Source organism: Myiozetetes cayanensis, unplaced genomic scaffold, assembly GCF_022539395.1.
Source record: "Myiozetetes cayanensis isolate MyiCay16 unplaced genomic scaffold, myiCay2020 scf6-25, whole genome shotgun sequence".
Taxonomy (NCBI): Eukaryota; Metazoa; Chordata; class Aves; order Passeriformes; family Tyrannidae; genus Myiozetetes; species Myiozetetes cayanensis.
In genome coordinates, this window is record NW_026087853.1 from 42,679,123 (window position 1) to 42,695,268 (window position 16,146).

General features: G+C 43.9%; 1 protein-coding gene across 3 annotated transcripts in view; it reads right to left on the reverse strand.

The window, feature by feature from the left end:
- Positions 1-7,493: 7,493 nt before the first annotated feature.
- Positions 7,494-16,146, reverse strand: part of PRR5L (proline rich 5 like) — a 41,925-nt gene continuing 33,272 nt past the window's right edge. For all 3 annotated transcript variants that reach the window (XM_050334945.1, XM_050334944.1, XM_050334946.1), the window contains 2 exons: positions 13,842-13,968; positions 7,494-10,520 (listed from right to left, as the gene is read on the reverse strand). In XM_050334945.1, the coding sequence (XP_050190902.1) occupies positions 10,135-10,520; positions 13,842-13,968 (513 nt within the window). In that variant the 3' untranslated portion in view covers positions 7,494-10,134. The remainder of the gene's footprint in view (positions 10,521-13,841; positions 13,969-16,146) is intronic.

Here is a 16,146-nt window from a genome sequence, read left to right on the forward strand (position 1 = left end):
GTGATCATGTTCTTTGAACCCCTTTGTTCTGCAGAAACAACCATTTGGGTTGCACAGCTCTGAAAGGCCCATTTTGATTGGGGGTTTTCCTCTTGGATGGAATAGGACATGCTGGAGAAAAAAAGAAAAAAAAAATGACAAGGCAGCAGCACAAATCTTTCCTTGTCTCACCTGACCTGCAGAGTCCTTACTCCTCTGCTACAGACCCGTATTGGTATCACTGGTTTTCCCTTCTGTCTTCAGCAGCAGATGCTCCTCTCTCTGAGTGCTCACTCAGCAGCAGGGTGTCATGCGAAGGTGTCATGCGAAGTTCGTGAGTCTGACTTTTTAAGTCCTACTACAGTATGCTTGAGTTAGCATTTTTATTTCCATTTTGGTATTCATGTATGCATGCATGCACTTGTTTCTCTCCAAGATTTATTTAGCTTTGTTTCTGTTGCTGCCTTTCATAAAGTGGTGATTTTAGCCAGGTATGAACTCGGGCTTTGCTAACAGGGTGTGAAGGAGCCGTGGTACTGCCAAGGAAAGTGACACATACAAGTTTTCCCAGTTTCAGTATCACACCCAGGTGCGATAAACTTCACACAGTGTGGAGTTGAGACTTGCCTAAGCAGGTGCATCCAGTGTGATTCACCTCCTAGAAACAAGTCCTTCAGCTTGAGTTTCTTCATGCCAAAGTCCTTTATATAGGCATGTGCCTGCACTCATCCTTCTAGCTAAAAGGCAGGGAATTAATCAATATTTTAAATTCAATTCAGTGATCTGTACAGAGTGTGGGTTTGAATCCTCTGGGAATGGAAGGGGTTAGACTTTGTAAGGGTAGAAGACACAGTGATCCTCAAAGGTAAGTCAGTACTATTGGGAAAAGAAAGGTCAGACCACCAAACACCATGACCAAACAATTAAATAGCAGGACAGTGATGAATGCCCACTGTGGATTTCTTGTTTCCTTGTCCACTGCTTTCACCAATGGAAACCAGGGTATGAATGCAAAAGAACCGTGTTTTAACCTCTGCCTATTTCTGACTCCTATATATTCTCAGTCTGGCTGTAATAGTCTCAGATAAAGAGAATTAGATAATTATAAACTCAATTAAAAATTATATCATGTATATAAAAATGTTTTTAAATTATCAAATATAATGTAATATTTATTTACTGTATTAAGTATATACAAATGTAATTATATTATAAATAGATCATATATCTATTTATATATACACATATATATCTACTGTGTATCTCTGTAAAAGTAAAAATTATAAAAATCATAAGCTCTAATAAAGATAGCCCCAGTCCAATCCAACACTCCCCAGGTTTTTGAGCCACAGCTGTGCATCCAACACCTTCACATGTCCTTACCAAAATCTGAAAGGGCGTAAAAGAAAGCAATTTTATTGTAGAATTCTAGTTCCTCATGGTTCTTTCGAGCTGCATCTCTAACACTTTGTTCGGTTTTGGGCCCTTCACTGCAAGAAAGATGTTGGGATGCTGGATGTGTTCAGAGAAGGGCAACTGTGCTGGTGAAGGGTCTAAAGCACAAGTCTTGTGCGGAGCAGCTGAGGGAACTGGAGTTGTTTAGCCTGGAGAAAAGGAGGCTCAGGGGTGACCTTATTGCTCTGATTGATTACAACTGCCTGAAAGGAGGTTGTAGCCAGGTGGGGGTCAGTTTCTTCTCCCGAGTAACAAGTGACAGGATGAGAGGAAATGTCCACAAGTTGCACCAGGGGAGGTTTAGATCTGATACTAGGAAAAATTTCTTCACTGGAAGGATGGTCAGGCATTGGAACAGGCTGCCGAAGGAAGTGGTGGAGTCACCATCCCTAGCAGTGTTCAAAAATGTGTAGATGAGGCACTTTGGAGCATGGTTTAGTGGTGGATTTGGCAGTGTTGGATTAAGGGTTGGACTTTATGGTCTTAGAGGTGTTTTCTGACCTTAGTGATTCTATGAATCTGTATGTGGATTTTTTATCTTGGTCTTAGTCTTTTGGCGTTTTTGGGGCCCATCATAACAAATCTTTATTTTCAGCTGAGACCTTCCATACCAGTCTGTGTTAGCTCATTGTGTTACTCCACCTTTGCTGTGGGTGCAAGACCAAGTACCAGGTTTTCATCACGTGCTGTTTTCCTGCCTCTCCTGCAAGCTGGCACCCACTTTCCACAGAAAAACTCATGCATTTTCTCCTCACTTTTTCCAACAATTAATGCTGGTTTGGTCTAGGAAAAAAAAGCACAAACTCAAGCTTTAGTCCTGTCACTCTTGATCCATCAGAAAGGCGATGTGGATGCACCTTCACACTCATGTTGTTAACCCCAGAGCACACAGCAACATAAAAATGTACAAAACCTATTCTTCTTCCTAGGCTTTGGTCTCCTTTTACACACAGATCTATGTCTTGGGAGATGGGGGTGTGTGGGGGGGTGTGTGTTTATTTGCCCAGACTTTCAGTTGATAACTTTATTAATTCATTTGCTTGTCCAGTTTCCCAGACACCAGTTCTCAGACCAGGACCCCAGTGTCACAGTTCATCACTGAGTAAGTACCACAGAAAGGAATGTCTTTGAAGAAGCAGTTCTGATACAAAGCAAGATAGACGCTCAATGGGTTTTTTCCCTGTTTACATTGTGACCATTAACCCTTAGAGCAGTCTATGCCTGTTTTACACTATTGGCTGACCTTCAGATATGCAAGTGGATCTGCTGCAGTTCGTTTAACCATCCTATTTACTTGCTTTCCTTCAAGTTCATGAGGTTAACTTGTACCCAGCTGCAGGCTGAATCTTTGAAAGGTCAGTGGGTAATTTTGCAACATAACAGAGTTCCCTGCTGTCCAGTGAGCTAAATAATTGTCTTCCTCCATCCAAGGCTTTAGCAATATGTTTCTCATGGGCTGCTTTCTAACAGAGCTGCCATTTTTGGTATCTTTTATCTGTGTATGAAGAAAAAGAAGATTCCAGCCTTAATGGCAAGACCACATTAGTCTCACTTCCACCCTTCACTACAGGTTGCCCTGCCTGATAGGAGACAGGTTGAAGAGATATACTGAGTATGGGCATGGCTGTTCCTAACCCAAAAGCTTCTTCTCCTGTGCACACACCTTGCTTTCCCCACAAGCTATGCCAGAGGCTGCATGTGATCCTAAGCACCTGGAGCCCTTTCAGGCTTGGCCTATGTGCCTCTGAGGAGGGACCCAGATCAGGCTTTTGTGAAGGGTCTTCAGTCGTGGCTCAGGTGATTAGAGTATGACTCCCAGAGTGGCTCCTGGGTGGCTGGACAGCAGTTTTCTTTACACAGTGCTGTTGAGGATGAGCCACTGCATTTAACCAGAACTGTGGGTGCAGTGGGCAGCGCGTCTCCAATCTGCCACAGGGCTTTCGGGGAAGAAAGTTGTCTAACATTTCAGAGGCAAAAGAGAGACTGATGATATCCAGTGACAGGCTGAATAGAGGAGCTCAGAGCAGCTCCATCTGCACTACCAAATACAGTGCTGCTCAGCCACCACAATCTTCTGAAAAAAAACAGGATGGGGGAAAACCACAAGAAATTCCCTCTCCTCTCCTAGGATGGGGGAAAACCACAAGAAATTTCCTCCCCTCTCCCTTCCCCAGCACTCACTCAAACATATAATGGACAGTGTTTCTGAATCCTCAAGGTTCGAAGTCCCAAAGGCACATCAGAACTCCCCTCCCATTCCCACCATGGCGGGTGAGGGGAAAGAGAAATTATTAGAACAGGGTGTTTCTTCTAAATATAGTGCATATACTGCTGGAGGCAGACCTTTCACATGTACCATCACTTCCCTCCTGCAGAACAGCCTCTCTCATCTCTTATATCCAACCACACAGTAAATACATAATCCATTGGCCTGGGATGTGCATGGAAGAAGACAGTGGGTTTAGCACAGTCATAATGAAGCCGTCCCTTAGATATAGTTATGTAGGAGACAAGGCTGAACTTGTTTCTACTCCAAGAACCACTGATATCTTAGTCAATAAGCATTTAGTGTGAACTGGATTAAAAACCCACTTTTAAAAGGTGGAGAAGAGGGCTGGCTTACCAATAATGGATGTAAATCAGTCTAGGAGGCCTACAGGGTAGGTAATTTATGGCACAGAGTCTGTGGTTTCTCTGCTATTATTTAACGTATATACATTCTATCACTTTCTAGGTAGTGCTTGTTGCAGTACTGATTTGAATCCAAGCATCTTGTAACTGGTCTGTCTGCTCTTTGAGAAGCCCAAGCAATTCTCACAGAACTCATTCTTTCAGGGTTTTTAAAAAAATTTTTTTTTCAATTATTTTAGCAACTGCAAAAAAGTCCCGTGTCCTGTGTGTGAGCCAATGCAGCTGACTTCACAAATTTTGAGGTCATAAAGAATGGTTCTTTGACTCCAATCTATTTTCCAATGTAACAGAGGTTGTTACTGCACAGTCTGTAATAATTATGCCACAAGAATTACAAACCAGCTCTTGGCATAAGCGGGAGTTAGCTTTGAAGCCTAATGACAGACACTTGAAACAGCAACTCCTAAACATTGCTGCAATTTATAACTACTGCAAATCTGCTCTGTACCATTATAGGTGTTTAGGGTAGGTGAGACCCTTGTCTTTTTGTTTAGTTGTTAGTTGAGATTTTTTTTTTTTTAAGGAATCTGCTTTCCTTTTGCTCATTGAAAATTTTGATGATCAAACTATAATTAAGCCTCTACCCTACCTTCTGTTATACTAATTATTTGGGTAAAGATTAATCTAGTCAGCTATTTCCTTTAACTCCATGTATCTCTTCTTAATTGCTCTCTCATACATTATTCCATACAGGTGAGTCTTCTACACACAAACCCGTATTTGTTGCCCAGAGAGTGTGTTGGCCAGATGCAGCCAGCAAGTACCCATAAATAATGACACTTTTCAGTTCACTTATTTCTGCACTGGAATTGTTACTTCTTTTCGTCATTAGGGTTGGAGAAATGCACCCAAACTATTCATACATCTCTGCTGCCACTCCTTGTGTACTTAGGACAGCTTTCACAAAACTTGGAGAAATGCTTGGGGTAGGATTTGCCCCCTGGAAGGGATGAACTTACTTACACACAGGAGAGATGTAAACTGGCACAACAATTATACATCACTTGCTCTTCCAGATGGAAAAAATGGTTGGATATAACTAACAATGGTACTCCAAGTATCTTCAGGTGCAAGTAATGAATAAAGGGCAGCCACTTCTCAGGTGGAACATGGCAGCTATTTTACAGCATGCAATTTTGAGCACCACATTGATGAGAATGCGCTGTACCTTTCCTGCTAAGTTGCTTTAACAGCTAGTAGTTCTGTTTAAAAGCTTTGGTTTATGTAGCTGAGTGGATGGTGCCCTTACCTGGAGCTGTTGGGATAGCAAGGTGAAGAGAACACTGCTCCAAATGTGTGATCACGTGAGAATATCCCATGTAGCCTGTTGCTGTGCTGTCAGATCTGCTTTTCACACTTGAAACACAAATAGGATGACTAATTACCTCCCCTTTGCTCAGGGAAATACCAAATACCCCACCCTTCCCACTTTTAAGTAAGAGGAAATTTTACAGCAACTTTCCTATGGAGCATGTTGACTGTAGGCTGAATTTCCAGCTCACATACCCCTGGGAAACTCCCTGGGCACCGTGGGGCATCTGCACCAGGGTAGGTCTTTCCTCCTCATCTGCTTTTCTGAGTGGGAAGCGGTGCTGGCTCTGCAGAGGCCTCTTCCAGGTGTGGAAGGGGGCAGCCAGGGAACACAGCCAGACTGGCCTCTTTTGGGAGTTTAGACACTTTTTCTATGGCTTTGTATAATGCTTACATTTCTTACAGGAGTGGGTGGTTTGCCACAAAGGACAAAGAGGGTGGATTTTCCCAGCCTCCTCCACCGCCCCTTGAAGACACATCACTGACCAAACTGCATAGGAGATTGGCAGAGCTATGGAAGGGGCTCTGTGAGGAGGGACCCCAGCCTCACGGACAGGTAGGTGTCTGCTACATTTAAATCACTGGATAAAACACAATCACTCACTTCTGCTGGCTGCAGTTTTCACAGCTGAATAGATCTTTATCTGCCTCCATATTCAGCTGAGAATGAGAAGCTCACTTTTACTTGTATAGCCCCTGTACTTAAAAACAGCCCTTCTTCTGCTTCTTTCTAAATACGAGAAAGACCCATCAAGAGTTGGACTTTGACTGTCATGAAGGTCCTGCCTGTAGCCCTCTGCACAGGCAGCATTTTTTGCTCTTAGCACAGAGCTTTCAGTTCTGATTCTGGCAACTCAGTGCAAGTCAGTGTCATAAACTCTGGCTGAGTTTCTGCACTGCTCCCCTTTTTGTCACTGGAACATCCCACACACATAGTACAGTGTGTGTGCCAGGCCTGGGAGTCTTGCTGCTGACATGGGGAAGAGTCCAAGTTGGGAAGAAACAGAGAATCCAGTAAGGGAAACTTGTTAGTCTGAGGCTACAGCAGGAATAAGAAGTTCATGTAAGTAGGCACACTACAAATGCCACAATTTGTCTCTCACTAGATCCCTCGGTTTCTCCTCTCTGGGACACACAGGCTGCCTGTAAGAGCCCAATATTTTCAGTCTGTTGACTCAGTTGTAAGTGCCAAAAGGCCATTCCTTCCAGGTGAACCCATTGCCATTTAGGCTTAAAAAGAAAGGGCAATACCCTACCTCATCATCAGTCCAAACCCTGAAGTGTTTCCCCTATGCCATCAGTGACAGCATGAAAATCTACTACATTTCTTTTGATTGAAACAAACAAACAAAAAAATAAACCAAGTTGCTGCCAACCTCACCAGAGACTGAAGATGCTCTGCTCGCTGGCAATAAAAACATGCTGCTTGCCTATGGGGAATGTCAGGAAAAAGGCTAGTTGTACTAAAAATAGCTTTCTGCTGAGGCCTCCTTAGTAAGTTTATGACAGAATTGTAAGGACAGAGAGGATTAATCACTTACCTTAAGGAGACTGAGTAAAAAGAGAACACAGACTTAGTCTAATGAGAAGTGACTTAGTCTAGGTAATTATCAAGGTAGAAGGTAATAAACTTTGGGAGGCAGTGAGAGAAATCCCTTCTTCCCATTCTGACAGTATTTCCAGGCGGTTTTCTCAGGTTGGTTACCATGAAGTAGAAAAGATCAGCCCTGTGGCCCTGGCTGTGTGACATGGTGAGCAAAGTGCAACCCCAAACCAGACCCCTATATCCAAAATGCAAATGTTTCTCATGCCACAGGTCTGGCCCAGGAACTTGACTTAGCTTTTTGCTTCCAGGGGACTGAGAGCTTCCTCAGTGGAGAGCAGCCACTCAGCGCTTCAGTTCCAGCCTCGTGCAACCATCGTGGCAGCTTCAGGGCACAGCTTTCAAACCACTTCCAGGTTCACCCAGTTTACCTGTAAGAGGTCTGCATTTGCAGAGGCTTGTGCAATCTCACATGGCTGTAAAAGTGGTACTTATGACCATATACTTGGTGTGGTTTACAGAACAGGTTTTGTTTACTTCAGCTTACAATGTAAAGCCACCAGCTTTAATTCTCCCTAAAAAACAAAACAGCTGGGGAAGTGCATGATTCAGAGGGCCTGGTGCAAATTTTTGCAAAGTAACAGAGACAAAACCAAAATAATTCAAATTATACATATGTGTAAAATTAAAGAAATTCAAGTTAAAATCAGGGCTAACTCCTATTAGCCCTAGAGATGATCCAAGAATATGTATGGAAATAAATAAATCGTCCTAATTTTCAGCATAAAAGAGGGCAGTGCTCACAGATCTGAATGGTTTGGGTATTTACAGAAGTCAAATGGAAAGAGGAGAAACATAAACAAGAAAAGCATTCATGAACAGTGAACTGAAATGCTGCAGGGTGATCGCTTCTCCATATGCCTCAATGCAACTAAGAGAAGGCTTTAAATCACTGCAAGGGGCAAAATAAATTACTTTTGAGCAGGATGCCTTCATTTGCCCCACAGTGGAGGGACTGTGCCACAGTGAAACCAGGTATCTACTAGGTTTGGCTGTCAGCACAGAGATTTCAGAGGTCCACCACAATCCATGGCCACTCTGGGGCAGAAGACAACAAATAAGTTGGCCTGATCAGTCAGTCTAATTTATGAATAGGAGAGCAATTTATTCTATAACCCACCTGAAGGGAAGATTGCTTAAAGCCACATCTTCCTGGCATTCCATCTGACTGTGCACGCTCTGAGGAGGAAGCAGCCAGCACAACTCAAGCTCTCTTCTTCAACATATAAGCACAGCCGGTGATCAAAACACTTGGTGTTTCCACACAAAGGCCAATTAGGATGCCATTGGTGACAGCAAGGAAAAGTAGGCCCTTTCAATATTTCTTTCAACATTTGCAAACTACAGTAGACAAAGCAACACCCTCATTTTTAAAGATGGCATGGGCTTGTGCTCATAGCTGGTATTTCTGATGCTTTGTTGCCAGATAATAATGCTAGTCTGCCTCCTTTTTGCTGCACATGCTACTGAGGCCAAATCCTGACAGGCCAGCACTGTACTTTCAGTGCAGGCAGTGGAGCAGAAACATTTAATGCCCAACAGAAGCAGGGCACATTCTGCAGTTAATGTCACAGCAAAAAAATGTCCTGAAGGTTCATCTTTACCTTCTGTTTTCTTGTCAAGACCAATTTATTTACGGTCAATACTGTAAAGACTAGATTCAAGTGGTAGCTTTGTTATGTCCACGTTTTTAATGAAATTTGACATTTAAGGCAGCATTTCAGTTCACCTTCAAGCCTGTAATTACACTTGCAAATCTGCTTAGCAAGACATCAGCAGAGTATCCCAAGGGACAGCTTGAACAGATTGGTTCTGTTCCCATAGAAGCAGCATTTGAGTACCAAGTGATGCTACAAAACAGACACTGAGGACTGCAGTGCCTGACACAGACACTTGCAAACTGGGCCATTCCTATTCTTCAAAATAAAAACAAAACCAAAGGCTGCAAAGAGCCCTTACTTTATCTGAAAAGCAACACTGCACTAAGTCAGATACCACTGGAGGTCAGGAGCGCTTCATGAATGCACCACTGAGACAGGACTCCTTTCTACACCCCTTTCGCTGTCTTTGGTCTCATGAAATCTGCAAGTGCTAAAAGCACCAGCATAGCCCCAGGGATGAAATCCTGTTCATTATCTCTTGGTCTAGCATCATGATGGCCCAGTGCTGAGGAGCACTTTTATGTCTCTTGCACAAATGCAAACTCTGCCCAGCATCTTCTTCCCAAAGGAATCCATTTAGTTGTCTCTTTTCACTGTAGCCCTATCACCACAGAAATTTGAGAGCAAATTTTGAGAGGAAAATGCCAGGATGCTCAGGATTACATTTTACACACAATTTACACACCCAGCATTTACACCATTTACACCACATTTACACTTTGCGCAGTTTATGCCACAACCCCCAAGATATGACTGGAACTAAGTAAAGTACATATGAAGTACTCAGCTCAGACTCCATGTACACTCAGTTCTCTTCAGGTCTGGGAAAAAAGTGGGTCTGATTTGTTCCAGTTTGGACTTTTCATCCATTCCCACGGGAGGCAAAGTGAAGGATCTCCTTCTCTCACAAGCCACCTCAGCAGATCTTTCTGGAGGACTCAAATGGTTTCATCCCTGAGTTCAACTTTAAAAGAGAGAAATGCAGTCCTCAGCATTCACCACACTAGCACCAGAACCAAAGAGAACACTTAGCACAGAGGTCTCTACTGCAGGAACAAAAAACAAATAAGCGGCACAACACTGGGAAAGATGGAGAAAAGCAGAAAGAGGTCAGTTTGTATCACACCAAAGAAACAGAAAGAAACCTGATGACAAAAGGTTTATACTAGTAGAGGAAGAAAGCTTACAAGAAGGTAGACTGTACTGTTCAACAGCAAAACCTTTGCAGCCCTCAGTGGTCATTTGTGATCATCAACAATGATCCCAGACTGGTAAAAAATCAAATCAGGAGAGCATTCTCAGACATAAGAACTTTCGAGGCCATTTCAATGACATGAGCAAAATTCAAATTTTTCTTTTTTTTCCCCACAGGGATGACAGGACACTTTGTCCAGCTTAGTGCATACAGTTCTCCACTCCTCAGCAAGTCTTCTTCTAGCTGACGGATGTGCAGTTCAGCTCTGCAGAGTCCTGCCTACTTGCTGCTGCCACGACTCCCTCTGGCCCATCAGCGATACTGGGCTCACTGGAGCACTGCCTGTGGCTGAAACAAGTGGGCTGCAGGAGGAGGCACTTGTCAGTACTGTCTGACTCCTCAACGACCATTCCCGTGTGCATCATGGAGGCCATTGCCAGGAGCTGGATATCCGAGTGAGCATTTGCAACAGTGTGGCGACGGATGCTACCACATTTCTCCAGGTAAGCCTCGCCCTCCTGCTCTGTCAGTGGGGTGAGGGCCATCTCACTGGGCTGCCGGGTCGTCACGTGAGATGGATAATTCAGTACATCAGTCTTAGGACGGGATCTGGAGTACCGTCTCTCTGGAAGAGAAAAAGGAAGCCAGAATGGTCAATAGAGCACAGATAAAGCATTGCTCAAACTGCTAGGCTGGCCTCAGGGAACAGAGATAATTCAGTGTGCAGCTGTAGTGTCTCACCTCCTTACCACTTGAAAACATTCAGGTGCTCACTAGTTCATACTGTTGGGGATTTGGAAAGGAGATCTGCCTCTCCCCCAGTAAGGAGAGACCTCCTGTCATGCTATAAGGCAATGGTCCTGGTGCCTGTGAGCAAAGTGAGTCAAAAAGTCACAAGTGCAGCCAAGGGACTTTCTTGAGCATCCTGGTGATTTCCTTCCTTATCCAGGGATGAGAACTGAGTAGGAGCTCTCATGTGCAGGTTCACTAAAATGATTAATGCTAAAGCGGCACAAGTCTCCAAAAAAAAAAAAATATTTAGAGAGGACTTGAGTTGCCATCTCCTCCTCTGAAAAATTTCTCTCAGGAGGTGCTATTAGCTGTTGTCAATGCAAAAGTCCTGATGCTTATATTGCACTGCCTCTCCATCTGCCTAGGTAAAGGCCATTCTGCTGGCATTATCCCACTGTATCTTTCAAAGATCATGCAAGAAAACAAAAATTTCATCCATCTTGCAACATGTCTGGTCTGGGTGATAGACACAGAAAACACCTAACAGTGCACAGGAGCAGTCCACAACAGCCTGGGGGAAGGGCACATGAGAGAAGGTCAGCACTTGGGCAGCAGGGATAAGGCAGTGACACAGAATTGATGGGTATGGGGTGTGCGATCTCCTCAGCAAACCATTAAGGGGAAACAATGCCTGGTCTAAAACTCAGACTCAAGGCACAGCTCCCAGTCCTGTATCATGAAGTGCTATTTCAATTCTGATACTCAAAGTTTTTAGAAAGGCAGTGATCAGAGTTTGTGCCTTGACCCACTCTAATTCACTCCCCTAGCAGGTTGAATTATACAATATGAGTCAGCCAGCACCTGCTGGCTTCCACTGCTGTGCAGCATGGCCATGTCATGTTAAACATCTCCTGTGGTCTATCTCTACAGCAGCTGATAAAGCTATTCCATACCTGTCTCATTTCTCAGCAACTTCACTGAAGTGCAGAGTCTCATTTCATGAAGTCAGAGACTTTAAACCATATAAAAGGCCTACACCAAGACTGCTGAGCATAAGAGAGAGAGTAACAAAATGCAAAGCAAGGCACTTATCACTGAAGGTTATAAAAGTTTTGGAAGCTTGCATCAGGAACAAAAGCAGAAAACAAACTCTATATTGTTGCAGGGAGGCACGGTTGAGCAGCCAAAACTCCACCACTGGCAGCAGCCAAGCTATGTCAGCACTTCACCCTGTTACTGCCAGTAATACATTCATTCAAACTGGGTCATTTTTTGCTTGAGAGCATGCACCAATAATTTTTGAGGCTGGTTACAATGCATATACTCGTTAGGTTTCATCTGCAGCTCAAGCCACAGCAAGCTGTAGTGCTGAAGGGCATTGGGATCCAACTCTTTCAAGGAAAAAACATCCACAGATGATTTTTGTGCAAGAAAGTTAAAATCCTTTATGATGAGAATCAGGTGAAATTAGGGTAAACTCTGAACATTCATTTCTTGCTTTACTTTACTCCCTCTACTTTCTTGACCACAAAAGACAGTCTCTTAACAGAGTTGTCAGGCATAGCTTAACTAGACATTTTATTTCTATTTTGTGCCTTATGACAAGGAATATAAACTTGGAAGCAAACTCAGATCAGCAGTGATGTTAGTCTTAATATATGAGGAAATAGGGTGAATGTTTTAATTTTATCTTCTCCTATCCCCAATATAAACATTGTTTCTTAGAAAACTGGATCCCTTTGGCATACTCCATCCTTCCAATGCAGGTTATGGCTAACTTACACAGGCAAAGCAACAAGGGTGCTAACAGAAGAGCAGGTGGGAATATTGCCCTCTACAATTCCTCTGTGAGTGGTCCTGTCCCCTTTCACACCTATCCCTGCTGTGCTCCTCTCTCACTATAAATCAAGCTTAAGATATAGCAGACTTGCAGGCAGAAGTCTTATGAGTATTCATAGCTGGGATCAGACACCTTCAGTCACATTTCTCAACGTTCATCCTTCTTGAAGTCTCCAGTCCAGAGGGCAGTTTGGCCTCCACAGCAGCTGTGGAGAATGCAAGTGTACCCAAAGCCCAACAGTGCATTTCCCAAAAGCTACTACAGGGAACCTACTGGGCTTCATCATTGTTACAGGCTGCCCAGTGAGAGAAAAAACTGGTTCTGAGACAGCAAAAAGATGACTGAAAGAGGGAGAGAGGAAGAGAAAGAAGTTTGTTTACAAGAGGGAGTTAAGGAAAAGAAACCACCACCACAGCAGCACTTTGAACATACCAAGATTATTTGCAGAAAAGTGCTGTTTTGCTGTCAATGTCTTGTACTGCAAATACAAGTTCATTCTTTCCTTGAGCTCAGCACAGGGTGGAGCAGGGACAAAAGGCCACCTTGGTCCACCTTGGCCCACAAATAAATGGCAGCTAAAATCAAAGTAAGTACAATGGTTTCAAGGCATATTAACTTTAAAAGGCCAGTTTGTGTGATTTTTTTTTAATGACACAGGTGCCTCGTTCAGCTGGCAGAAATCCAGGACATCTAGAAGCTTCAGTACAGGTCAAGTGACCTTTCCAACTATCCCAGCAACATGAAGATGTCCATAAACCTGGATCAGGTATAAGGAAGTTTCCCACTATAAGCATGCTCTTCCTGAAGTGCTGTTCTCTCACCTAGACCCATTTATCCATATTTTAAACATAGATTTTCAATTTTTTTTTTTTTTCAATCAGAATCCTCAGATGGAATGAAGACTCTATGCAAGAATCCCTGGAATCCCTCAGAATTAACATGCAACAGTTCTGCAGTTTGCAAAGGCTGGTTGATGCAGCAGTGAGCATGGGAATTCAGGCAGCTGAAGCAGGGTAGCAAGCAGGGACAGAGAGCGGGCAGCAAAGCACCAGGCCCGGTCTCTCCCTGGGTTGAAGGCAGTAGCCCAGGCATGGACCAGAGTTTTAAATCCTGTCCATCTCCGGAGAGAGGAGGTACTTTTCAGGGTGTGTGGGTGGGTGGGTGTGTGCAGTGGTGCAACATTAATGGTTCAGTCAGTCATGGAAAATAAAAAGCCTGTCACAAAAATCTACATTCTCAAGGGTGTTTCAGACTTTGTTTTCTGTCTCTCACAGAGTCATGCACTGTCTCCTTTTCCAGCACAAATGTGCACTGCCTCACATTAACCAACCTGTGTACCCTAATAATAGCTTCTGTAGGATGTGCATGTCTTACCAAGTAAGCAGGTGCTACCAGAGGAGCTGTGATCCTCACACAAACCTAAGTATGGTGATACCACTTGCTTGACCAGTTCTTCCAGCTGTAGATAGCCCTCACTGGGGCCAGTAGGCTCATGGACACTCTGAAAATCAAACATAAAAAGTCAGCATTACCCTTAGACAGTTTTTGAGTAAAGCCTAAGGTCTGTCAAATATCTCTGCACTGGAATATCCCAACCATTCTGGTAGACTATGTGGAGCTGGTAAGACCAAATGGAGGTTTGTGTGCCATTCAGGTCAATCTCCTTGTTCTAGTCACAGTCATAACCTCCCAGACATGCAGCAGCCAGCTCTTTTTTCTGACCAAAGGACAGGAAGGTTCAAGGTATGCTCATACTGAGGATGTGCACAGTGTACTGCAGCGACATAATTACACCAGGGCAGTTCTACCAGGAAACATCTCTTTGTAGAAAAGCCTTAACACACCTTGGGCAAAGTACTGCTATTTTCCTAGGCAGGACTGCAGGCAAAGCACCCTCTGTGGTTCAGCTTACAGCTATGAAGATGGCAGATAACACTAACCAATTTAAAAGTAATTTCAGAAACCTTTCAGACTTAACTTCCTGCAAAGCCTCAATAAGCTTATTTTCCTCAAATGTATTGCTTGGAGATCCTCTTTGCTCTCAAGATTCTTTTATTAAAATAATATTTCAGGGAAAATTATATATCTCCTGCTGTTATAGTCTGGGTCACTGGAACATCAGAACAGTGAGAAATTATACAGAACTAGAAGCTTAGCCCCTTTGCAATTATAATTGTGTTTCAGAAAGTTTCATTCCTAGACACTCATTATACTGGAGAAGAAATAAAAGCCACCAAGCTGTGTAGTGGTGTCAACATGCTGGAGGGAAGGGATGCCACCCAGAGGGACCTTGACAGGCCTGAGAGGTCCCTGTGCGAACCTCATGATATTCAATAAGGTCAAATGTAAGATCCTGCACATGGGTTTGGGGCAATCCAAAGCACAAATATTAGGCTGGGTGGAGAATAGATTGAGAGAAGCTCTGAGGAGGAGAAGGACATGGGTGTGTTGGTGAATGAGAAGCTCGATGTGACCCAGCAATGTGCACTTGCAGTCCAGAAAGCCAACTGTGTCCTGGGCTGCCTCAAAAGAAGTGTGGCCAGCAGGTTGAGGAATGTGATTCTCCCCCTACACTCTGCTCTGGTGAGACCCTACTTGGAGGTCAGTGCCCCCAGCACAAGAAAAACATGGATCTGTTGGAGCAAATCCAGAGGAGGGGCACGAAGATGATCAGAGGGCTGGCGCACCTCTCCTATGAGGAAAGGTTGAGCTGGGGTTGTTCAGCCTGGAGAAGAGAAGACTTCAGAGAGACTGCATTGTGTCCTTTCAGTATCTGAAAGGGCCTACAAGAAAGTTGAAGAGGGACTTTTTATGAGGGCTTTAAACTGAAGGAGGGTAGGTTTAGATTAGACATTAGGAAGAAATTCTTTACTGTGAGGGTGGTGAGTCACTCAAACAGGTTGTCCAGAGAAGCTGTGATGTCCCATCTCTGGAATTGTTCAAGGCCAGGCTGGGTGGGGCTCTGAGCATCCTGGTCTGCTGGAAGCTGTCCCTGCCCATGTCAGGGTGGTTGGATCTAGATGATCTTTAAGGTCCCTTCCAACCCAAACCATTCTATGAACGATTCTATGAACCCAAACAAGTAATATGGTATTTTGCAGGATTGTCAGGCTGGGCAATATAGAAAAGATTAAACAGTTGGTATACAGTTGGCTGTATATGGCATGCTTGGAAAGTCCTCTGTTGAGGTCAGAATAAAGAGGATAGTTCTCACAGAAGGTCTGGGTCTCTTGGGAGAGGCCTTTGAAAGATGTATAGCATGTATAGCCTACTGACAAAAGGTATTTCTCCTCTCAAGGGCACTGCTTATCATGCCAGCCAGCCAAGGAGCTAGCGCTGGACAGGCAGAAGCCACAGCTCATTCAAATTCCACTATTTGCTGTTATGGAGACTCACACTGCATTGCAAAGCTGAGAACTCAGGAGAACTAGGGCACAAAGAGGCATTCGGAGAAGCTGGGAAATGAAAATTTATGTGAAGAAAGAGTCCTGTGACTGTTCCTAGGTAGGGAGGAGAGGTACCAAGAAAATACAAACACCCGTCTCTTACAAGGCAACATCCTTACCTGTTTCTAGGAAAGCTCAGGACACCCAAATTCAGCTCTCATTTCTACAGTTACCACCCCCAAATAAGCACACATCATTCCCCCTCATCACACCCTCCACCCTCCCCATTCTCC